Raw genomic sequence first — 25,543 nt, 5'->3', positions numbered from 1 at the left:
ATATGACTAGTAGAGTTGATGAGGGGGACCCAGTGGATGTGGTTTATTTGGATTTTCAGAAAGCTTTTGACAAAGTCCCACATACGAGATTAGTGTGTAAAATTAAACCGCATGGGATCAGGGGTCGTATATTGAGATGGATAGAAAACTGGTTGGCAGACACGAAACAAAGACAAGGAATAACTGGATCTTTTTCCAAGTGGCAGACAGTGACTAATGGTGTACCACAGGCTTCAATGCTAGCTATTCACACTGTGTATCAATGATTTAGATGGGGGAACTAAATGTAATATCCCAAAATTTGAAGATGACACAAAGCTAGGTGGCAGGGTGAACTGTGAGGAGAATGAAGAGATTTTTCAGTGGGATATAGACAGGCTGAGTGAGTGGGCAAATCCAAGCCAGGTGCAGTATTATGTTGATAAATTAGAGGTTAGCTACTTCAGTAGCAAGAACAGGAAGGCAGATTATTATCTGCATAGCTATAGATTGAGAGAGGAGAATGTGCAACGAGACCTGGGTGTCCTCGTACACCAGTCGCTGAAAGTAAGCATGCAGGTACAGCAGGTAGTGAAGGAGGCATAGTTGCTCTTCAGAACGATAGAAGTCGAGTGCAGGAGCAGGGATGTCTTGCTGCAATTTCACAGGGCCCTGGTGAGACCACACCTGGAATATTATGTGCAGTTTTGGTCTCCTTATCTGAGGAAGGATGTTCTTGCTCTTGATGGGGCGCAGAGAAGGTTTACCAGGCTGAATCCTGGGATGGCAGGAAGAGGAGAGATTCAGTCGGTTAGGATTGTATTCGTTGGAATTCAGAAGAATGAGAGGGAAGATGGTGAAGAGGGTAGATGCAAGAAGGATGTTCCCGATGGTGGGGGTGTCCAGAACCAGGGGTCACAGTCTGAGGATACGGGGTAGACCATTTATAACAGAGATGAGGAGAAATTTCTTCACCCAGAGAGTGGTGAACCTGTGGAATTCACTATCACAGAGAGTGGTTGAGGCCAAAACATTGTGTGTTTTCAAGAAAGAGCTAGATATCATGGAGGTATTAGGAGAATTTGGGCGATTTTCAGGCTATAAGTTAAACATGGGAAAAAGCGAGATGTTTGTGATTCAGGCACGGGGGCAGGAAAGGAGGCTGAAGGAGCTATCTTTTAAAGTGGTTGGGAAGAGTTTTAGGTATCTGGGGATTCAAGTGGCCAAGGATTGGGGGCAGCTTCACAAGTTAAATTTGGGCAAAGCAGTGGATCAAATGAGAAGGGATTTTTGTAGATGGGACAAGCTCTCACTGACGCTGGCACGGGGGGTTCAGACGGTGAAGGTGACTCCTTCCAAGACTGCTTCTTTTTTCAGTGTCTCCCGACTATTGTCCCAAAGGCTTTTTTCAGAAGTATTACTGTGGCGATATTGAGGTTTAACCCCAAGAGTAAAGAGGGTACTCCTGGAACGGGCCCATGGGGATTGGCTCTCCCGAGCTTTATTAACTATCACTGGGCTGCCAACATAGCGATGGTCAGGAAGTGGGTAGTGGGGGAGGGGTTGGTCTGGGAGCGGATGAGGCAGCATCCTGCAAAGGTACGAGTCTGGAGGCTTTACTGACGCCGCCCCTGCCGTTCTCGCCGGCTCGGTACTCCATAAGTCCTGTGGTGGTGGCAGCCCTGAGGGTGTGGGGGCAATGGAGGCAGCATATGAGACTGGAGGGGGCGTCAGTGTGGTCGCCGATCTGTTCCAATCACCGGTTTGTCTCGGGGGGGCTGGATGGGGGCTTTAAGGTATGGCAGCGGGCAGGGATTGAGAGGTTTGGGATCTATTCATCCAGGAGGGCTTCCCGACCTTGGAGTCATTCGAGGAGGAGTTTGACTTGCCAGGAGGGAACGGGTTTCAGTATCTTCAAGTGCGGGACTTTGTACGGAGGCAGGTCCCAAGCTTTCCTCGCCTCCCCCTGAGGGGACTACAGGATAAAGTGCTGTCAAAAACAGGAGTTGGAGGTGGGAAGGTTTCGGACAGATGAAGGGAATTGTTAGAGTGGGAAGGGGCCCCTATCAGAGAGGTGAAGAGGAAGTGGGAAGAGGAGTTGGGAGGGGAACTGGAAGCTGAACTGGGAAAAAGCCTTGAAATGGGTAAAAGCATCCTCGTCCTGTGCTAGGCTCAGCTTGATTCAGTTCAAGGTGGTCCACAGGGCCCACGTAACGGTAGCCCGGATGAGTAGGTTCTTCGAGGAGGTGGAGGACAGATGTGGGCAGTGTGGGGGTAGCCTGGCCAACCATGTTCATATGTTTTGGGCTTGTCCCAAACTGAGGGAATTCTGGCAGGGATTTGCAGATGTTATAGAACATAGAACAATACAGCGCAGTACAGGCCCTTCGGCCCACGATGTTGCACCGAAACAAAAGCCATCTAACCTACACTATACCATTATCATCCATATGTTTATCCAATAAACTTTTAAATGCCCTCAATGTTGGCGAGTTCACTACTGTAGCAGGTAGGGCATTCCACGGCCTCACTACTCTTTGCGTAAAGAACCTACCCCTGACCTCTGTCCTATATCTATTACCCTTCAGTTTAAGGCTATGCCCCCTCGTGCTAGCCATTTCCATCCGCGGGAGAAGGCTCTCACTGTCCACCCTATCTAACCCTCTGATCATTTTGTATGCCTCTATTAAGTCTCCTCTTAACCTTCTCTCTAACGAAAACAACCTCAAGTCCATCAGCCTTTCCTCATAAGATTTTCCCTCCATACCAGGCAACATCCTGGTAAATCTCCTCTGCACCCGTTCCAAAGCCTCCACGTCCTTCCTATAATGCGGTGACCAGAACTGTACGCAATACTCCAAATGCGGCCGTACCAGAGTTCTGTACAGCTGCAACATGACCTCCTGACTCCGGAACTCAATCCCTCTACCAATAAAGGCCAACACTCCATAGGCCTTCTTCACCACCCTATCAACCTGGGTGGCAACTTTCAGGGATCTATGTACATGGACACCTAGATCCCTCTGCTTATCCACACTTTCAAGAACTTTTCCATTAGCCAAATATTCCACATTCCTGTTATTCCTTCCAAAGTGAATCACCTCACACTTCTCTACATTAAACTCCATTTGCCACCTCTCAGCCCAGCACTGCAGCTTATCTATATCCCTCTGTAACCTGCTACTTCCTTCGACACTATCGACAACACCACCGACTTTAGTATCGTCTGCAAATTTACTCACCCACCCTTCTGCGCCTTCCTCTAGGTCATTGATAAAAATGACAAACAGCAACGGCCCCAGAACAGATCCTTGTGGTACTCCACTTGTGACAGAACTCCATTCTGAACATTTCCCATCAACCACCACCCTCTGTCTTCTTTCAGCTAGCCAATTTCTGATCCACATCTCTAAATCACCCTCAATCCCCAGCCTCCGTATTTTCTGCAATAGCCTACCGTGGGGAACCTTATCAAACGCTTTGCTGAAATCCATATACACCACATCAACTGCTCTACCCTCGTCTACCTGTTCAGTCACCTTCTCAAAGAACTCGATAAGGTTTGTGAGGCATGACCTACCCTTCACAAAGCCATGCTGACTATCCCTGATCATATTATTCCTATCTAGATGATTATAAATCTTGTCTCTTATAATCCCCTCCAAGACTTTACCCACTACAGACGTGAGGCTCACCGGTCTATAGTTGCCGGGGTTGTCTCTGCTCCCCTTTTTGAACAAAGGGACCACATTTGCTATCCTCCAGTCCTCTGGCACTATTCCTGTATCCAATGATGACATAAAAATCAAAGCCAATGGTCCAGCAATCTCTTCCCTGGCCTCCCAGAGAATCCTAGGATAAATCCCATCAGGTCCCGGGGACTTATCTATTTTCAGCCTGTCCAGAATTGCCAACACCTCTTCCCTACGTACCTCAATGCCATCTAATCTATTTACCTGGAGCTCAGCATTCTCCTCCACAACATTATCTTTTTCCTGAGTGAATACTGACGAAAAATATTCATTTAGGATCTCGCCTATCTCTTCAGACTCTACACACAACTTCCCATCCCTGTCCTTGACTGGTCCTACTCTTTCCCTAGTCATTCGCTTATTCCTGACATACCTATAGAAAGCTTTTGGGTTTTCGTTGATCCTTCCTGCCAAATACTTCTCATGTCCCCTCCTTGCTCGTCTTAGCTCTCTCTTTAGATCCTTCCTCGCTACCTTGTAACTATCCATCGCCCCAACTGAAACTTCACACCTCATCTTCACATAGGCCTCCTTCTTCCTCTTAACAAGAGATTCCACTTCTTTGGTAAACCACGGTTCCCTAGCTCGGCACCTTCCTCCCTGCCTGACCGGTACATACTTATCAAGAACACGCAGTAGCTGATCCTTGAACAAGCTCCACTTATCCAGTGTGTCCAACACTTGCAGCCTACTTCTCCACCTTATCCCCCCCAAGTCACGTCTAATGGCATCATAATTTCCCTTCCCCCAGCTATAACTCTTGCCCTGCGGTGTATACTTATCCCTTTCCATCCTTAACGTAAACGTCACCGAATTGTGGTCACTGTCCCCAAAGTGCTCACCTACCTCCAAATCCAACACCTGGCCTGGTTCATTACCCAAAACCAAATCCAATGTGGCCTCGCCTCTTGTTGGCCTGTCAACAAACAGTCAGGAAACCCTCCTGCACACACTGTACAAAAAACGACCCATCTAATGTACTCGAACTATATCTTTTCCAGTCAATATTTGGAAAGTTAAAGTCTCCCATAATAACTACCCTGTTACTTTCGCTCTTATCCAGGATCATCCTCGCCATCCTTTCCTCTACATCCCTAGAACTATTTGGAGGCCTATAGAAGACTCCCACCAGTGTGACCTCTCCTTTCATGTTTCTAACCTCAGCCCATACTACCTCGGAAGATGAGTCCCCATCTAGCATCCTCTCCGCCACCGTAATACTGCTCTTGACTAGCAGCGCCACACCTCCCCCTCTTTTGCCTCCTTCTCTGAGCTTACTAAAACACCTAAACCCCGGAACCTGCAACATCCATTCCTGTCCCTGCTCTATCCATGTCTCCGAAATGGTCACAACATCGAAATCCCAGGTACCAACCCATGCTGCCAGTTCCCCTACCTTATTTCGTATACTCCTGGCATTGAAGTAGACACACTTCAAACCACCTACCTGAACACTGGCCCCCTCCTGCGACGTCAAATCTGAGCTCCTGACCTCTATACTCTCATTCTCCCTTACCCTAAAACTACAATCCAGGTTCCCATGCCCCTGCTGCATTAGTTTAAACCCCCCCCCAAAGAGCACTAACAAATCTCCCCCCCAGGATATTTGTGCCCCGCAGGTTCAGATGTAGACCATCCTGTCTGTAGAGGTCCCACCTTCCCCAGAAAGAGCCTCAGTTATCCAGAAATCTGAATCCCTCCCGTCTGCACCATCCCTGTAGCCACGTGTTTAATTGCTCTCTCTCCCTATTCCTCATCTCACTATCACGTGGCACAGGCAACAACCCAGAGATAACAACTCTGTTTGTTCTAGTTCTGAGCTTCCATCCTAGCTCCCTGAAAGCCTGCCTGACATCCTTATCCCCTTTCCTACCTATGTCGTTAGTGCCAATGTGGACCACGACTTGGGGCTCCCCCTTAAGGACCCGGAAAACATGATCCGAGACATCACGTACCCTTGCACCTGGGAGGCAACATACCAAACGTGAGTCTCTCACGCTCCCACAAAATCTCCTATCTGTGCCCCTGACTATAGAGTCCCCAATTACTAATGCTCTGCTCCTCTCCCCCCTTCCCTTCTGAGCAACAGGGACAGACTCTGTGCCAGAGGCCCGTACCCCATGGCTTACCCCTGGTAAGTCGTCCCCCCCACAAGTATCCAAAGCGGTATACTTGTTTCTCAGGGGAACGACCGCAGGGGATCCCTGCACTGACTGTTTTTTCCCAGTCCCTCTTACAGTTACCCATCTATCTCCAATCTTTGGTGTAACTAATTCCCTGAAGCTGCTATCTATGACCCCCTCTGCCTCCCGAATGATCCGAAGTTCTTCCAACTCCAGCTCCAGTTCCCTAACTCGGTCTTGGAGGAGCTGGAGATGGCAGCACTTCCTGCAGGTAAAATCAGCAGGGACACTAACGGCATCCCTCACCTCAAACATCCTGCAGGAGGAACATTGCACTCCCTTCCCTGCCATTCCTCTAACTTTCTACCAAGATCTGGCTAACAACTAAATTAAAAAATTTTATATTAAAAAAAAATATTAATAACAATAATAAAATATGGTACTTACCTCACACCAAAGGGTTTTATTATTAGGTTAGAGGAGGAGGGCGGGTGGGAGACACTACACGTGTAGTGTCTCGGGTTTCCTCTCCACCAGAATTTATTGGTGAGGGTCTTCCCAGACGTCCGCGGGTCGACTTCCTGTTCCCACCATAAACACTAGAATTTTAAAAAAAATTTAAAGGAGAAACTTACCTCCCTGAAATGGACTAGCCTGCTCCGCTCCTGCTGAAATCGACTTGGCCTGCAAGGTAAGTAAGTTAATCTGTACTTACCTCACCACAGGCAGCGACCTTTTAAATGGTCCCCTCTGCCTCGCAGCCCCCGCGCTTTTTCAAAATTCCCGCGCTGATTCTAAGGTCCCAGCTCTCACTCCCGAACTCAACAGCTGACCTGCAAGGTAAGTAAGTTAATCTGTACTGATGTTATGTTGGAAGTCCTGGAAGGTAGGGTAACTCCGAGTCCAGAATTAGCAATATTTGGGTGTCGGAAGATCCGGGGGCAAAGGGGGTGTGAGGGAGGCCGATATTCTGGCTTTCTCCTCCCTGGTGGCCCGGAGACGGATCTTGCTGAGATGGAGGGACTCGGAGCCCCCGAAATCAGGAGTGTGGGTCAACGATATGGTAGAGTTTCTCAGTCCGGAAAAAAAAATCAAGTTCACTTTTAAGAGGATCAATCCAGGGATTGGCCCGGAGTTGGCAGCCGGTCATCGATTTCTTTAACAAAAACTGAACGTCAGCAGTAAGGGGGGAAAGGGAAACGGGGGGGGGGGGGCGGAAATTGGAGGCAGGGTAATGTTAAATAAGTACAGGGAATTTAGTACACGGGTAATTGGGGATAGGGCAGGAGAAGTGGGGTCCGTGGTTTATTGGGTGTTATTTAAAGGGGCAATTTGTGCGTCGACCCGCGTGGTTGTTTTAGAAATGTCAATATGTTAAATTGTGAAAATTACAAATGCTTCAATAAAATATTTTTTTTTAAAAGAAAGAAAGAGTTAGATATAGCTCTTGGGGCGAAAGAGATCAAAGGATTCGGGAGAAAGCGGGAACAATTGGAAGATCAACTATGATCTGAAAGAATGGCGGAACAGGCTTAAAGGGTCGAATGGCCTACTCCTGTTCCTATTTTCTGTGTTTCTATATTTCTATGTAACTTTCCTAAATACTTGCTGCACTTGCATACTATCACTTCGTGATTTATGCACTTAGGACACCCAGATTCCTCTGCACCTCAGAGTTTTGCAATCTCTCCCTATTTTGATAATGTGCCTTTTCTTATTCTTCCTGCCAAAATAGACAATTTCATATTTTCCCACATTATACTCCATTTGCCAGATCTTCACTCACTCAATGTATCTATATATTTTTGTAGCCTCCCTATATACTATTCACAACTTACTTTCCTACCTATATTTGTCTCATTAGCAAATTTGGTAACCATCCCATTCATTCCTTCATCCCCTTCAACCCATTCATCCCTTCATCCAAGTCTTTTATATAAGTTGTAAGCAGTTGAGGTCCCAGCACTGATCCCTGTGGCACACAACCCGCTACATGTTGCCAACCTAAAGAAGACTCATTTATGCCAACTTAGCGAGTCAACCTTCTATCTGTACCAATATGCTACCCCCTGTACAAGAACTTTTCCGCCATAGTCTTTGATGTGCCATTTTATCAAATGCCTTCTGGAGATCTAAGTACAGTACATCCACCTGTTCCCCTTTATCTGTAGCACGTTATTTCTTCAAAGGAGTCCAACAATTTGGTTAAACATGAATTCCCTTTCACAAAACCACGTTGACTCTGCCTGATTACCATGACCTTATCCAAATGCCCTACTATAATTTTTTTAACAACAGTTTCTAACATTTTCCCTATGACAGATCAAGCTAACCAGCCTGTCACACCCTATTTTCAGTCTCCCACCCTTTTTCAATAATGGATTACATTTGCAAGCTTCCAATCAAATGGGACCTTCCCCGAATCTAGTGAGTTTTGGAAAATTAAAACCAACGCACTAATATCTCTCAGTAGCCACTTATTTTAAGACTTGGATGAAGTCCATCAGTGCGAGGGCTCTTGTCAGCCCACAGCCCCAACAATTTACTCAGTACCACTATTCTGGTGAGACATTGTCCTGAGGTCTTCCCTCCCTTCCATTTCTGATTTACAGCTGATTCTGGGATGTTTTGTATTTCCTATACTGAAGCTTTATGCAAAATACTTGTTCAATTCATCTACCATCTCCTTGTTTTCCATTATCAATTCTCCAGACTCATGTTCTATAGGACCGACGCTCACTTTGTTAACTCTTTTTAAAAATATTTTTGTTATTAGTGTAATACTTCCTCCATTTTTTGTTTGCAGGCGGTGCGTTCAGATAGTTCACAAGCTTATCTGTTATCAGAAGAAGTGTCGAGTACGATTGCATTACACCTGGCGTGAGCTCTGGTCAGGTAAGTGCCCTGTTGTACCTGCTCAGGTAGCATGGTCTGAGGCTGGGATCAGAAGAATACACTTTAAGAAGCATTACTGGAGAGAAAATTGGGTTGGCCATCCACAGGCAGGAATTCCATACTTTAATATTTCCAAATATTTGCTGGCAGTTCTGCCATTTCACTATTGTCTTGTTCACCCATGAGTTGAGGATGGTATGGGTCAGGGTTGGGGTGGGATGGATAAGGGTGTAGTGAGATGCATGGGGATGGGGGTAAAGCTCAGGGAGTGATGTGATGGATGAAGGTTGGATGGGGGTCAGATTTAGGGTGGGGGTGGGATGGATGAGGGTGGGGGTGGGGTGGATGAGGGTGGGGGTGGGATGGATAAGGGTGGGGGTGGTTTGGATGAGGGTGGGGGTGGGGTGGATGAGGGTGGTGTGGGATGGATAAGGGTGGGGGTGGGGTGGATGAGGGTGGGGTGGTTTGGATGAGGGTGGTAGAATTGCGGGTGGGTGTACTGAGAAGACAGCAGTCAGAGAGGATCCAGGATTGTGGATTGGGTGCTGGTCGGATTCTTATCAAGAAGTGATGTCAAATTTGGAAATTGAGGATGCTGTATACCGTACTTTTGTAAGGGGCAACAAAAGGGGTTTTCAACCAGTTGTAGAGAAAAACAACTTATTTTTTTGACAAAAAATTTAGAGTACCCGATTCATTATTTCCAATTAAGGGGCAGTTTAGCGTGGCCAATCCACCTACCCTGCACATCTTTGGGTTGTGGGGGCGAAGCTCACACAAACACGGAGAGAATGTTCAAACTCCACAAGGACAGTGACCCAGGGCCGGGATCGAATCCGGGTCCTCGGCGCAGTGAGGCAGCAGTGCTAACCGCTGCACCACCTTGCCGCCCTGATTTATTTTTATTTAACACGTTAACTCTAAACACAGCGGCAGTAGTTGCCTATTGCGTCTTCTCAAGTCGGTGCCTGACTGGCCGACTCTAATTATGCAAAGGCACATTGCCTAAGTTAAGGGTCTCCCGCCCCCTCATCGGGGGAGCTCGTATTCTGCCAGCTCAATGGGATAGCTGGATCATTCCTCCCTCGTAAGAGCCATGCGGGTTATAATATCTCCTCCCACCCCCCCCACAAAGTCTGACGAATTCTCCGGTGACCGTGGTGTGGGAGGCACCGAATCCCTCTTGATGCTTGGCTGGGCATCGGGCGGCATATATCTCCAGGGCGAACGCCGGCACGCACACCGTGATAGCTGCAGTTCCAGAGGTTGTGGATCCGAAGGTTCCCCATTTCAGAGTCCGAGTCAACGACCTCAGTTACCTTGCTGTCCTGACCCCCTTGGGGCCCCATGGAGATCCGCAGATGCGGCTCTGGAAGAGGTCTTTGAGGATGAGGCGCCGCTGAGCTTGATCATGCAGCAGATGCGGTTTGGCAGAAGTTTCCGAGGATGAGGAACGTGCCGAAGAAGCGGTCTCCTGGACCGAAGATGGTTGAGGTGCTTTTTAATTATGACCGTTGGCATGCACAGGCCCCGTTTGGCGGAGGATAACGCTGGAGAGCTAGTTTCAAATACCGAGTCACCTGGTACAAAATGCCTAGGTCCATGTCGATAGGGGCAACGCCCTTGCTGCTCTTGATTGTGTCGTACCTTCGCACCCATGCCTGGAAAAACTATGCTAAGGCAAGTACGAAGTGCCCGGCCCTTCAACAATTCCGTGGGGGCCACCCCAGTCACTGCGTGTGGAGTGATCCTGCAGCTAAACAAGAAACGTGTCAGCCCGGTGTCCATTGATCCCAACGACTGCTTCTTAAGGCCACGTTTAAAAGTGTGCACCAGTCGCTCCACTAAACCATTCGAAATTGAGTGGTACGGGGCGGTACGAACATGCCGCACCCAATTTGCCTCCAGAAACCCGGAAAATTCCTCACCCGTGGAAGGAGTGCCGTTTTCAGTAACAAGCCTGGCCACCATACGTAACTGCGTGTCAGCATTTTCAACTTGGACATGCCTGGATGTAATTGTGGATGTCTTTCAGAATTAACTCTTGCCTCTTTTCTGGAACGACTATGCCCTTCCCCACAGCAGGATACACACCTCAATATAAATTCAAACAGTTTCGAGGAAAATGCTTTCAACTCGCCTCGGAGCTGTCATTGCTGTCCCTCATATATGACCACGTGCCGAACCTTGAAGAGAATCGAGTCCATCAGGGCCCATTCACGGATCTGTGATGCCATGACAGGCAAAGAGTACATGAAATTCAGGGTTACGACCACTTTGGCTGTCGTGGGGGTCGAAAAGGGCCTGTCGATTAAAGGCAATTGGCTCAGAGCGTCTGCATTTGCAATTTGAGGTCCCGGCCTATGCTCAAAAGATTTGCGATCCACCCAATTGCCGGGATAGACTATCTCCTGCACATTAAACATGCACTTGGCTCACTGTAGGCGGACACCAGCTTCAACAAACTGTTTCAACGCAGCCTCCACGTTATCCAAGCGCCCTTGCTTGGAGGCACCCATGACCAGCACATAATCCAAATAAACAGCCACACAGGGGAGCTCCCTCAGGATGGCCTCCATAACTTGCTGAATAATAGCACAGGCAGAGGACACTCCGGAAGGCAGCCATGTATACGAGTATAGGCCTGGTGTGTGTTGATGGTGACATACTTGCGAGAGGCAGGATCCACCTGCAGCTGCAAATAGGCATGGCTCATGTTGAGTTAGTGAACACTTGCCCCTCCCCCCTGCAAGCTTTGCGTAGAGATCTCAATGCAGGGCATGGAGTAGCGGTCCAACTGAGAAGCCGTGTTGACGATTGACTAGCAGTCTCCGCATAGACAAACTATTTTGTCCAGCTTCATGACAGGTACCACCGGCACTGCCCAATCAGCGAAACGGACGGGCTTTATAATACCCAAGGACTCCAACCGACTGAGCTCTGTCTCCACCTTTTCAAGAAAGGCATAGGGAACCGGGCATACGGGGAAATATCGAGGTGGGGCTTCCGGGTCGACCTGTATGCGGGCCACGGCCCCTTTATCTTCCCCAAACTGGGTTGGAACACCTCTGGGTACTTGCCCAGCTCAGCCAACCCATCGGACTGTGTCTGAAGACTATGCCGCAGCTGTAGGTGACGCAGCCAGTCACAGCCCAACAAGCTGGGCCCATGCCCTTTTCCCACGATGAGCAGGAGGTGTGCCCATAAACCACGGGGTCATTGTAGTACCCGCAATATCAAACGGTTCTCTTGTGTACGTACCCAATTTGGTCTGGGTACTCACCAAATCCAGGGTTTGGATTATCCACTGACTGATCCCGGAGACTGCTGCTTCGATGTCCAACTCCCATGTCGAGCAAGTGTCCATTCACACGTACCGCGATCTTAATGGGGGCCACTCGGGAATTGGGGGGGGGGGGGGGGAGTTTGCTGCTACACAATGCAACTGCATGCAGTCCTCCTCCTCTGGCTCATTCAAGTGGAAAGTACGGGCCTTGGGCTGGCGGCGGCCCTACCGGGGTGTCCAGACCTCTGGTTTACCCGTAGCCTGGGCTCACGCCAGAATCAGTGACCACAAACTCCACAACGACCTGGCTTCCCCTCTGTGGTCTCCGGGGAAGTCTCCCGCCAGGATAGCTTGATTGTCGGCCACTGGGCCGGGCCTTTATGATGTTCAGCCCAGGGCAGAGCAGTGGGACGGGAGGGGGCATGCCCCAAGGCGTTCACCTCCATGCCTTGCATTTCCTGCACCCCTCGTTCCGCGCTTTCGCAGCAGAGCACAATCTGGATGACCTGTTGCAGAGTGAGGGAAGGCTCAGCAGCTGCTTCTGCCAGGCTGCATTGTTTATTCTACAAACCCAGCGATTGCATCGCATTTCTGATAAGGCAATGCCATATGCACAGAACTCAGCAATTTTTCGCAGCCTTGATAAAACTCGGTGATGGACTCAACTGGAATTCTTTCAGAGGTAATAAACTGGTGCCACTGCACGAATACCTACGGGGTTGGATTAAAATGTTGCTCCACAAGCTCATCAAATGTTTTAGCGTCCGGGGCCGCTGGGTAGGTAAGGCTCCGCATCACTCCGAACGTATGGGCGCCACAGGCAGTAAGCAAAATGGCTACCGCATCTATGCATACTGATTCTAACCTTCCAGCCGGGCATCGAACACGTCCAAATAGAGACATAATGAAGAAAACATATCTCCAACCTGTATTGTAGAGATCTGGGAAGGTAGCTCAGCAGTGTGAATAACGAACCGGTCTTTATCCTCGTTGCCAGTTTCGTAAGGGGCAACGAAAGTCCACAATGAGGTTTTTTCTTATTTTTATTTCACATGTTAACTATGTACACAGCTCCATCTCTAGTCAGTGCTTGATTGACCGTCTATTTATACAATGGCACATTGCCTTAGTTAAGGATCACTCGCCCCCTTATCGGGGGTGAGCTCTCATTCTGCAGGCTCCACGGGGTGGTGGATCATCCCGTGCAGGTTATAACACTGAACGAGTGTAGTGCTCATGGATCATGGAGAGATTTCTTCATGTAGTACTTGCCCCACGTCAGCATTTCCACCCCCACCACCCTTGCCCCTCCTGCCGCGTTGCCGCAGATATCACTCATCTGCTGATCATCTTGTAGCACTCTCATCCCTGAATCAGTAAGTCATGGGCCCAGGTTGCCCCCTTGAGGTTTTGGCAATTAAATCTAGGCTGAACGTCCCACTACAGTACTGAGGGAGTGCTGCACTGTTAGAACTGCTGACCTTCAGGTGCGAAATTAAACTGAGGCCCCCTGTCAGCCTTCTCCAGTGGATATAACAATCCTATGGCACTGTTTCAAGCGAGAACAGTGGATTTTTTTCATGTATGCCGAAAGCAACATTTGAACAGGTGATCTGGTCATTTATTTCATTGCTGTTGTGGGAGCTTGCTGTATTTGGATTTGTTGCTACCTTTCCTACATCCCAGCTGTGATTAACCTTTAAAAGTACTTAATTGGCTGTAAAGTACTTTGGGATGTCCTGATATTGAGAAAGGCAGTGTCAAAATGCAAGTTAGTGGTGATTGAGCCGATAAAGTCAGTCCTATATTGGGCTACAATTAATGTGCCTCGTCCTCCCATCTTGGTGACTTTTCACTGAATGACCATCGGGATCAGAGAGTCTGGCTGATTTTACCCATGGAGACTGAGGACCGTGTTTGTGACCGCATCGCCATACCAACTCAGATTACTGTAGGATCATTTTAACATCAGAAATTAAACTGTTTGAAACGAATTAGCTGCTCGATTGCGATGCTCGCTGTTCCTTATTTATAGCCCTGAGTTCCTCCATGACCTTCGCAACTGAAGAAAAATGCCTTTCTTTGCAAAATTAAATGGTAGAAGCACCATCCATCATCCTTCGTGTTAGCCAAGCTGCAGATGCTTTCCTGTACATATTAGAAATTCCTCCGAGCAGAGAGTTGCTGTGCAATCATGAGCTCACACGTGGGCATCGGACAAACTGGGTATGATTCAGGTATGGGGCGGAGATGGGATGTTAAAAGATCACACACCCCATTCCCAATCAGTCATATGGGTGAACTTTATTACATTGAGTCTACAGAAGCAGGCCTTTCGGCCCAACTGATCCATGCCAGTGTTTATGCTCCTCAAGCTTTCTCCTACCCTCCATCTTACCCTGTCTACATGTCCTTTTATTCCTTTCTCCTTTGCTTTCCCTTAAATGTGCCTGTGTTATTCACCTGTGGTATAATTCCACACCTCATCCAACTATTGCACCTAGAGACCCTCTGTGCTTCAATCACAATTACATTTTGAACCCAGCTGAATCACATGGTAAAATAACTCTGGTGATCTGTGTCCCCAGCAGGGAGACCACGTGACTCAGCAGAGGTGTGGGGAGCACTGCTGAGTGCATGAGGCAGTTAAGGCGAGCCCTTGAATATTAAAGCTTATTTACAACCACTGCTGCTGGCATTGAGGTGACAGCATTCTGGGAACAAACATTATACGTTGCAAATAACAGGAGGGCATTTTCATTTTCTGCATATGGCAGGATTGTCCATGCTTCTGAATCATTGCTGTCCACGGTGCCAGAACTTCAAGCTGGCGAGGCGTTCCCTCCTCCTGTCACACATCATTACGAAGAGATTCAATTGGGGTGTTCAAAATTAGGGGTTTAGATAAACAAATCAAGCAAAGTGTTTTCAAGGGCAGACGGTAACCAGAGGGCAAGGGTAATAGGCAGCATGTCCAGGAGAGGTGAGAATTTTTATTCATCGTTGAGTCATTACAATCTGGAATGCGCTCTCTGAAAGAATGCTGGAACCAGGTTCAATTGTCACTTTCATAAGGAAGTTGGATAAATATTTGAAACAAAAATGTTTGCCGGGTTACAGGAAAGAGAGAGCGGGAACACTGGGACAGCTCTGCACAGGTACAATGGGTAGAATAGTGGGCCTATATACTGTAAGGGCAGCACGGTAGCATGGTGGTTAGCACAATTGCTTCACAGCTCCAGGGTCCCAGGTTCAATTCCCGGCTTGGGTCACTGTCTGTGCGGAGTCTGCACCTTCTCCCCGTGTGTGCGTGGGTTTCCTCCGGATGCTCCGGTTTCCTCCCACAGTCCAAAGATGTGCAGGTTAGGTGGATTGGCCATGATAAATTGCCCTTAGTGTCCAAAATTGCCCTTAGTGTTGGGTGGGGTTACTGGGTTATGGGGATAGGGTGGAGGTGTGGGCTTGGGTAGGGTGCTCTTTCCAAGAGCCGGTGCAGACTCGATGGGCCGAATGGCCTCCTTCTGCACTGTAAATTCTATGTAAGGACTCTGTCTCCTTCATGAGCATAGAGATCTCACAACTTATTTAAAACAATTTAACAAAGGCGGCACGGAGGCACAGTGGCTAGCACTGTTGCTTCACAGCGCCAGGGACCTAGGTTCGAATCCTGGCTTGGTTTTGATTCTCCGTCAGTGCGGAGTCTGCACATCCTCCCCGTGTGTGCGAGGTTTCCTCCGGGTGCTCCGGTTTCCTCCCACAGTCCAAAGATGTGCAGGTTAGGTGGATTGGCCATGATAAATTGCCCTTACTGACCAAAAGGTTAAGTGGGGTTACGGCGATAGGGTGGAGGTGTGGGCTTGGGTAGGGTGCTCTTTCCAAAGGCTGGTGCAGACCCGAGGGGCCGAATGGCCTCCTTCTACACTGTAGATTCTATGATAATCGATGCAGGGCCACAAGTTTTAAAATAAAACTGGAAACCTGATGAGGCAGCACATGATTTCAGGTCTTCAAAGGTTTCTTGGCTGTTCTGCAATTGATTGCTCCAGAAAGACTGAAACATAACTGAATAAGACTCCACATTGGTTTTCCTGAAGCTGTAAAAGAAGTTAAAGAAAAATAAACAAAGTGACGAGTTGTTGCAATTGGCCAGTAGTTTGGGTCTCCATTGGAAAAATGTATGCCCACACTCCATGGTAAACATTCAGTCGGACACAATCAGTAGTTTGTAATGGGATATATGGTGCACAGGAGCCTTTGACTGGATGGGAAACTGGACCAATTTCAACATTAATCATCAAGAGGGGGCTAGAGGTCCATCACTGTGCGGCACAGGGACACAAAGAGGCCATTCAGCCCCTCAAAGCAGTGCTGACAGATCGTGGCTGATCTGCTTTGCAGTTCTACTTATCGGCCTTGGTGTGAAGTTGCGTTTTCCGATTCCCCTTCCCCATTCCCAAACAGGCTAATTAAAAGGCTACTTCACACCAAAAAGCATAGTTTCTCCCTAACTACCTGATCAAATCCTGTAATCACCGTAAACATATTTTAAAATATGGAACTGGAATGGTGCACTTTTGCAGAAAGGGGACAATTATTTTTGAGATTGAGGAAAAACCTCATAGCTCCAAAGGAAAGTAAATACTGCAGGAATGCTGTATTGTCAGAGGGTCAGTACTGAAAGAGTGCTGCACCGTGAGAGGGTCGGTACTGAGGGGGTGCTGCACTGTCAGAGGGTCAGTACTGAGGGAATGCTGCACTGTCAGAGGGTCAGTACTGAGGGAGTGCTGCACTGTCAAAGGGTCAGTACTGAGGGAGTGCCGCACTGTCAAAGGGTCAGTACTGAAGGAGTGCCGCACTGTCAGAGGGACAGTACTGAGGGAGTGCTGCACTGTCAGAGGGTCAGTACTGAGGGAGTGCTGCACTGTCAGAGGGTCAGTACTGAAGGAGTGCTGCACTGTCAGAAGGTCAGTACTACAAAGAACAAAGAAAAGTACAGCACAGGAACAGGCCCTTGGGCCCTCCAGACCTGTGCCGACCATGCTGCCCGTCTAAACTAAAATCTTCTGCACTTCCGGGGTCCGTGTCCCTCTATTCCCATCCTATTCATGAATTTGCCAAAATGCCCCTTAAACGTCACTATCGTCCCTGCTTCCACCATGTCCTCCAGCAGCGAGTTCCATGCACTCACTACCCTCTGTGTAAAAATCTTGCCTCGTACATCTCCTCTAAACCTTGCCCCTCGCACCTTAAACCTATGCCCCCTAGTAATTGACCCCTCTACCCTGGGAAAAAGCCTCTGACTATCCACTCTGTCTATGCCCTTTATAATTTTGTAAACCTCTATCAGGTCGCCCCTCAACCTCCGTCGTTCCAGTGAGAACAAAACCAGTTTATTCAACCTCTCCTCATAGCTAATGCCCTCCATACCAGGCAATATCCTGGTAAATCTCTTCTGCACCCTCTCTGAAGCCTCCACATCCTTCTGGTAGTGTGGCGACCAGAATTGAACACTACACTCCAAGTGTGGCCAAACTAAGGTTCTATACAGCTGTAACATGACTTGCCAATTTTTATACTCAGTGCCCCGGCCAATGAAGGCAAGCATGCCGTATGCCTTCTTGACTACCTTCTCCATCTGTGTTGCCCCTTTCAGTGACCTGTGGACCTGTACACTAGATCTCTCTGACTTTCAATACTCTTGAGGGTTCTACCATTCACTGTATATTCCCTACCTGCATTAGACCTTCCAAAATGCATAGCCTCACATTTGTCCGGATTAAACTCCATCTGCCATCTCTCCGCCCAAGTCTCCAAACGATCTAAATCCTGCTGTATCCTCTGACAGTCCTCATCGCTATACTGCAATTCCACCAACCTTTGTGTCGTCTGCAAACTTACTAATCAGACCAGTTACATTTTCCTCCAAATCATTTATATATACTACTGTACTGAGGGAGTCCTGCACTGTCAGAGGGTCAGTACTGAGGGAGTGCTGCACTGTCAGAGGGTCAGTACTGAGGGGGCGCCGCACTGTCAGAGGGCCAGTACTGAGGGAGTCCTGCACTGTCAGAGGGTCAGTACTGAGGGAGTGCTGCACTGTCAGAAGGTCAGTACTGAGGGAGTGCTGCACTCCTGGAAGATTAGTACTAACGCATTGCAGTTCTGAGGGAGCAGTGCTGCTGATTTAACTTTGCTGCTGTTTGTGGGAGATTGCAAATTGACTGTCACATTTCCTGCATGTCAGCAGTGATTGTATTTCAGAAATTGGCTGTAAGATGCTTTAGGATGTCCTGAGGTCAGGAAAGGTGCTACAGAAATGCAGGTTCATTCTCTCTTCATTCCATCATCAATGGCCATTTCCTACACTCAATCATGCTAAGCTACAACATCCTCAAATCTATTCCTTGTGCTTGTTAATCGTCCTGACCTTTTTTCCATCTTTTTTCTGCTCTTCCGCTTTTTTTGCTTTTTATTTTTCTTTCTCATTCACTTTTTACGTTGCTTGGTCTCTCTTTTCTTCCCTTTTTCCTTCTCACCTGCAGTTTGGTTAACTCTCCTTTCTTTGTACGCCTTCCATCCTGCAGCCTCTTACTGCTGCCTTGCTGCTGATCAGGTTGCCTTGTAGCCAAATCAGATCAGCAACAGTGAAGCTCAGTCACTACATCCACGGAACATCTGTTACCACCATCTGCCATGGTCTCTATTTGATCCCTCTCTTGTTGGAAACTATTTGGAATCAGCAAAATAAATACCTGACTTCCTGAGGTTAATTTTCAGCTAATACCTTCAAAGAAGTTTTGTGCAGAAGAAAATGGAGTTGAATGTCCCATCTGAAGGAGACTACTTCTGGTGGTTCATCCACCATCACCTTGTTAGCTGAAATACATATGTGACACTGGTTTGAAGAATGGGGCACTTTTCTGGGCTGGGGTCAAAGTGTGTGCAAGCGATGTAGAGCGAGACTTACTCACTATCTCAACTTGTTTGCTACTGACCGGGGAATAGTGAATTGGGGCCAAGAGGAGGCCATCCAGCCCCTTGAACCTGTTCCACCATTCTACTAAATCATTGCTGACTTGTACCTGAACTTGTTTCACCCTCTTTTTCTTCATGATGTCGACATTGGTCTTCAAGATGGCAATTGGTCCCCAATCATAGAATTATCATAGAATTTACAGTGCAGAAGGAGGCCATTCGGCCCATCAAGTCTGCACCGGCTCTTGGAAAGAGCACCCTACCCAAGGTCAACACCTCCACCCTATCCCCATAACCCAGTAACTCCACCCAACACTAAGGGCAATTTTGGACACTATAAGGGCAATTTATCACGGCCAATCCACCGAACCTGCACATCTTTGGACTGGGGGAGGAAACCGGAGCACCCGGAGGAAATCCACACACAGACACGGGGAGGATGTGCAGACTGCGCACAGACAGTGACCGAAGCCGGGAATCGAACCTGGGACCCTGGAGCTGTGAAGCAATTGTGCTATCCACAATGCTACCGTACATCAGATAAACCTTGATGTGAAGAGGCGTTTCTGCTGTACACAGAAGGCTGAATGACCAAGCTCCATTGGAAATATGAGGATTATGGAGCACAGAAACCGGCCATCTGGCCCGACCAGACCGGGCTAACATTTATGCTCCCATCCTTCCTTCTCCAACTTTGTTAGCTTAGCCCACTATTCTGTTTTCCTTTGTGTGTATGATGAGCTTCTCGTTAAATACATCAATACTTTTTATTATTTCACAGGATGTGGCTGTTGTGGGCTCGGCCAGTATTTGTGTTGCCCATCCCTAATTGTCCTTGGGAAGGTGGTGGTACACCCAGGGTGCTTTTAGGGAGGGAGTTCCAGGATCTTGATCCAGCAACAGTGGTGAAACGGGCGATATATTTCCAAGTTAGGGTGGTGAGTGACTTGAAAGGGAAGTTGCAGATGTTGGTGTTCCCAGGTATCTGCTACCCTTGTCTTTCTTGGTGGTAGTCACGGGATGGGAGGTGCTAATGAGTGTTAATGAGTTGCTGCAGTGCATCTTGTAGATGGTACACATGGCTGCCACTGTGCGTCGGTGGTAGAAGGAGTGGATGTTGAAGGTGGTGAATGGGATGCCAATCAAGTGAGCTCCATTTCCTAGATGGTATCGAGCTTCTTGAGTGTTGTTGGAGCTGCACTCATCCAGGCAAGTGGAGAGTATTCCATCACACACCTGACTTGTGCCTTGCAGATGGTGGGCAGGCTTGGGGGGGGGGTGGTGCAGGAGGTGAGATACTTGCCACAGAATTCCCAGCTTCTGACCTGTTCATGTAGTCACAGGTAGTCACAGCATTTATATGGCTCGTCCAATTTGGTTTCTGGTCAATATAAACTCCCAGGATGTTGATTGTGGGGGATTCAGTGATGGTAATGCTATTGAATGTCAAGAGGTGATGGTTGGATTCTTTCTTGTTGGAGATGGTCATTGCCTAGCTCTTCTGTGGCAAGAATGTTACTTGCCATTAGTTAGCCCAAGTCTGGATATTGTCCAGGCCTTGCTGCATGTGGGCATGGACTGCTGGTATCTGAGGAGTCGTGAATGGTGCTGAACATTGTGTAATCAACAGCGAACATCCCCAATTCTGACCTTATGATGGAAGGTAGGTAATTGATGAAGCAGTTGAAGCTGGTGGAGTTAAGAACACTTCCCTGAGGAACTCCTGCAGTGATACACAATGTGAACATACAAACTAAGAGCAGGAGTAGACCACTTGGCTCCTCGAGCCTCCTCTGCCATTCAGTATTGATCCTGAGGAGACCCCACTTCTCACCTCCTCCCACTCTGAAAAACTATCCTTTACTTCCACTCTCTGCTTTCTGTCTTTTTCATAGTATTTGCAGTGCAGAAGGAGGCCATTCGGCCCATCGAGTCTGCACCAGCTCTTGGAAAGAGCACCCTACTTCAGCCCACACCTCCACACTATTCCCGTAACCCTGCAACCCCATCTAACCTAAGGGCAATTTATCATGGTCAAGCCACCTAACCTGCACATCTTTGGACTGTGGGAGAAAACCGGAGCACTCGGAGGAAACCCAAGCAGACACGGGGAGAACGTGCACACTCCGTACAGACAGTGACCCAAGCGGGAATCGAACCTGGGACCCTGGCGCTGTGAAGCCATAGTGCTAACCACTATGCTACCGTGCTGCCCGTGTCTTGAAGTCAACTAGCAATCCATTCTGCCACTTGTCCACTGACTGCCTGTGGTATCATGACCGGTACAGGCTTGGAGGGTCGAAGGGCCTGTTCCTGTGCTGTTTTGCTCTTTGCATTCTCTGACATTCGTGAGACATTTTGGAAATGTAAATATACTAAATCTACTTTATTATTCTTACTTAATTGCTCTATTGCCACATCAAAATAATTTAATAAGGTTTTCGTTTGGCGATGCAGGCTGACTATTAATTCTTTTAAATTTGGTTTCTGGATGCTTTCCCGATTTCTCCTTTTATAGGGATTACATTACTTTTCCTACTGCCCAATGTTAACCTGATTTTTCTACAGTTCCCTGACATGTTCTGTCTGCCTTAGGGGGTGTAATGTTAGCTATCCATCAGGCTTCTGGCACTAAATGTTTTTCTGGTCAATATATGTGCTCGTGCCTCTCTGTCGCTTCCCAATGTTCTTTTAAAAAGCAGAATGCATTCTGTCTGGGCAAGCAATTCTCTTTCTCTTTAAACTTGATTAGTTTATTTAATATTTTCCCCATTTTGTTTTAAATGTGATTTAGTTCCTGAATGAACTAGCCCTTATCCTGCATTTCCAAAGCAGGAGAAATAGGGTATGGTTTAGCACAGTGGGCTAAACAGCTGGCTTGTAATGCAGAAGAAGGCCAGCAGCGCGGGTTCAATTCCCGTACTGGCTTCCCTGAACAGGCGCCGGAATGAGGTGACTAGGGGCTTTTCACAGTAACTTCACTGAAGCCTACTTGTGACAAGAAGCGTTTTTTATTATTATTATTCAGTGTCTGTTTCTCTCTCTCTTTCTCTCACTTCTCTTTCTCTCTTCCCTCCTGCTTCCCTCCCGCTTCTCTCCCTCTTCCCTCCCTCTTCCCTCCCTCTTCCCTCCCTCTTCCCTCCCTCTTCCCTCCCTCTTCCCTCCCTCTTCCCTCCCTCTTCCCTCCCTCTTCCCTCCCTCTTCTCCCCCTCTTCTCCCCCTCTTCTCCCCCTCTTCTCCCCCTCTTTTCTCTTTCTCTTTTCTCTCTCTCTTTTCTCTCTCTCCCCCCTCCCCCCATCAAACCCCGTTATCAATTTAAGCACTTCAATTCGATCACCCTGCGCGACACTAGCTCCAATGTTATTCTATCCTTCCTGAGGCGAGGTGCCCGGAACGGAACACTTACTGCAGTTGGTGTCAGTCCAGAGTTCTGGACAACTGAAGTTCCAGTTACTCCTCTCTGAATTCCAACCCCATTGAGATGAAGGTGAAGGTCCATTTTGCTTTTTTGATTAACATTTGTACCAGTGCACAAGCTTTTAGTGATGAGCATGTCACAGTAAATGTCCACGGGACAAATTCCTCATCGCCAGATTGTTGCTGATTCTGGAGGAACTTGTGAAAACTTCCAGGGTTTAATTTGTTATGCAGCCCATGATGGGTCAGCAGAGCTCGGCCAGGAAACAGGAGTGAAAGGTACACCGTGGCTTTTTGTTGGACTGGGTCGATGTTGAGTCTGAGTATCCTTCTGACCTGATCCTGGGAAGTGAATATGCAGGTGAGAATCTGAAACCAGTGAGTCATTTCCTACCATTAGGCACCGCTATCAAGGGAGTAGGAGAGAAATTTGGCAGATGTCTTTTTGTTTTCTTCCCTTCCTTACTGTGTGTTCCGTGTGATTTCAGCGCTAATCAACCTGCTGAAATTCCTGATGTCGAATGAGACTGTGCTCCTGGGAAAATACAACATCTTCGCTTTGGCCTTAATGGTGAGCCATCATTTTTCAATGTACGCTTTGTCAGCATTTGCTGCTCCCCCCAGGGTCTCGCAGTGACCCCAAGATGATGGGGCAATGAGGCAACTTAGTGCAAAACCCTCTAAGCTTTTGTCCGGATGTTTAAGTCTTTTCTGACGCACAGAGTCGGGATTACATAGGAATTAGGGGCAGGAGTAGCCACTCAGCCCCTCAAACCTGCTCCACCATCAACAAGATCATGGTTGATCTGATTTTGGCCTTAGCTCCACATTCCTGCCTTCCCCAAATAACCTTCAACTCCAATGTTAGTGAAAAATCTATCTACCACCGCCTTCAAAATATTCAATGATTCTGCCTCCACCGCGCTCTCTGGGGAAGAGATTTCCACTGACCTCCGACCCTCTGAGAGACAAAATTTCTCCTCATCTCCATCTTAAATGGGAGGCCCCTTATTTTTAATCTGCGTCCCCTCATTCTAGTCTGTCCCACAAGGGGAAACATCTCCTCCGAAGCATCCGATATATTTCAATAAAGTCACCTCTCATTCTTCCAAACTCTAATGAATACAGGCCTAATCTATCCAAACTTTCCTCGTAAGGTAACGCCTTCATTCTGTGAAACAGTAGAGTGAACTTTCTCTGAACTGGTTGCAATGCATTTATGTCCTTTCTTAAATAAGGAAATTCGAACTCTACACAGCAATCTATCTGTGCCCTCACCAACATCCTGTATAACTGTAACAAAACATCCCTTCTTTTATATTCAGTTCCATTTGTGGGGCTGGTTTAGCACAGGGCTAAAGAGCTGGCTTTGAAAGCAGACCAAGGCAGGCCAGCAGCACGGTTCAATTCCCGTACCAGCCTCCCCGAACAGGCGCCGGAATGTGGTGACTAGGGGCTTTTCACAGTAACTTCATTTGAAGCCTACTTGTGACAATAAGCGATTTTCATTTCATTGCAATAAACAACGACATTCCATTCGTCTTCCTGATCACTTGCTGCACCTACAGACTTGCTGTGTAGATGCTGGAAAACAGAAAACGCTGTAAACTCAGCAGGTGTGGCAATATCTGTGGAGAGAAACAGTTAATGTTTTGGATTTAAATGATCCTTCTACAGACTAACTTTGTGACTTATGTACCAGGACCAGCTGGATCCCCGTCCCTCAAGAGTTTTGCAATCTCTTAAAGAATATATTACTTTTCTATTATTTCTGCCAAATTGGGCAAGTTCATATTTTCCCACATTATGATCCATCCGACAAAGTTTTGCCTACACACGCAACCAAACTATATCCCTTTGCAGACACTTCATGTTCCCTTCACAACTTACTTTCCTACCTATCATTGTATCATCAGCAAATGTTTACAGTTAAGTATGAAACTGTCCTCTCAACAGCGTGGCCCTGCCACTGGGTGACTGACTGACCCCTTGATAGTGTGGCCCTGTCACTGTAACTGACCCCTCGATAGTGCGGCCCTATCACTGTGTGACTGACCCCTCAATAGTGCGGCCCTGTTACTGACTGACCCCTCGATAGTGTGGCCTTGTCACTGTGTGACTGACTGACCCCTCGATAGTGCGGCCCTGTCACTGACCCCTCGATAGTGCGGCCCTGTCACTGACTGACCCCTCGATAGTGCGGCCCTGTCACTGACCCCTCGATAGTGTGGCCCTGTCACTGTGTGACTGACCCCTCGATAGTGCGGCCCTGTCACTGACTGACCCCTCGATAGTGTGCCCTGTCACTGTGTGACCGACTGACCCCTCGATAGTGCGGCTCTGTCACTGTGTGACTGACCACTCAATAGTGCGGCCCCGTCACTGACTGACCCCTCGATAGTGCGGCCCTGTCACTGTGTCACTGACTGACCCCTCGATAGTGCGGCCCTATCACTGTGTGACCGACTGACCCCTCGATAGTGCGGCTCTGTCACTGTGTCACTGACTGACCCCTCGATAGTGCGGCTCTGTCACTGTGTGACCGACTGACCCCTCGATAGTGCGGCCCTATCACTGTGTGACTGACCCCTCGATAGTGCGGCCCTGTCACTGACTGACCCCTCGATAGTGCGGCTCTGTCACTGTGTGACTGACCACTCAATAGTGCGGCCCTGTCACTGTGACTGACCCCTCGATAGTGCGGCCCTGTCACTGTGTCACTGACTGACCCCTCGATAGTGCGGCCCTGTCACTGTATGACTGACTGACCCCTCGATAGTGCGGCCCTGTCACTGTGTGACTGACCCCTCGATAGTGCGGCCCTGTCACTGTGTGACTGACCCCTCGATAGTGCGGCCCTGTCACTGACCCCTCGATAGTGCGGCCCTATCACTGTGTGACCGACTGACCCCTCGATAGTGCGGCCCTATCACTGTGTGACTGACCCCTCGATAGTGCGGCCCTGTCACTGACTGACCCCTCGATAGTGCGGCTCTGTCACTGTGTGACTGACCACTCAATAGTGCGGCCCTGTCACTGTGACTGACCCCTCGATAGTGCGGCCCTGTCACTGTGTCACTGACTGACCCCTCGATAGTGTGGCCCTGTCACTGTAT

The 25,543-nt window shown here is 48.3% G+C and overlaps 1 protein-coding gene across 1 annotated transcript in view; it reads left to right on the top strand.

Annotated features, from left to right (window-relative positions):
- armh3 (armadillo like helical domain containing 3) overlaps positions 1-25,543 on the top strand; it is a 193,922-nt gene that overhangs the window by 93,879 nt on the left and 74,500 nt on the right. Inside the window, exons 20-21 of the mRNA XM_072479710.1 lie at positions 8,661-8,749; positions 22,916-22,998. Of these exons, the coding sequence (XP_072335811.1) occupies positions 8,661-8,749; positions 22,916-22,998 (172 nt within the window). The remainder of the gene's footprint in view (positions 1-8,660; positions 8,750-22,915; positions 22,999-25,543) is intronic.

The sequence above is a fragment of the Scyliorhinus torazame genome, chromosome 16 (assembly GCF_047496885.1).
Source record: "Scyliorhinus torazame isolate Kashiwa2021f chromosome 16, sScyTor2.1, whole genome shotgun sequence".
NCBI lineage: Eukaryota > Metazoa > Chordata > Chondrichthyes > Carcharhiniformes > Scyliorhinidae > Scyliorhinus > Scyliorhinus torazame.
This window is presented reverse-complemented; position numbering and strand designations above follow the sequence as displayed.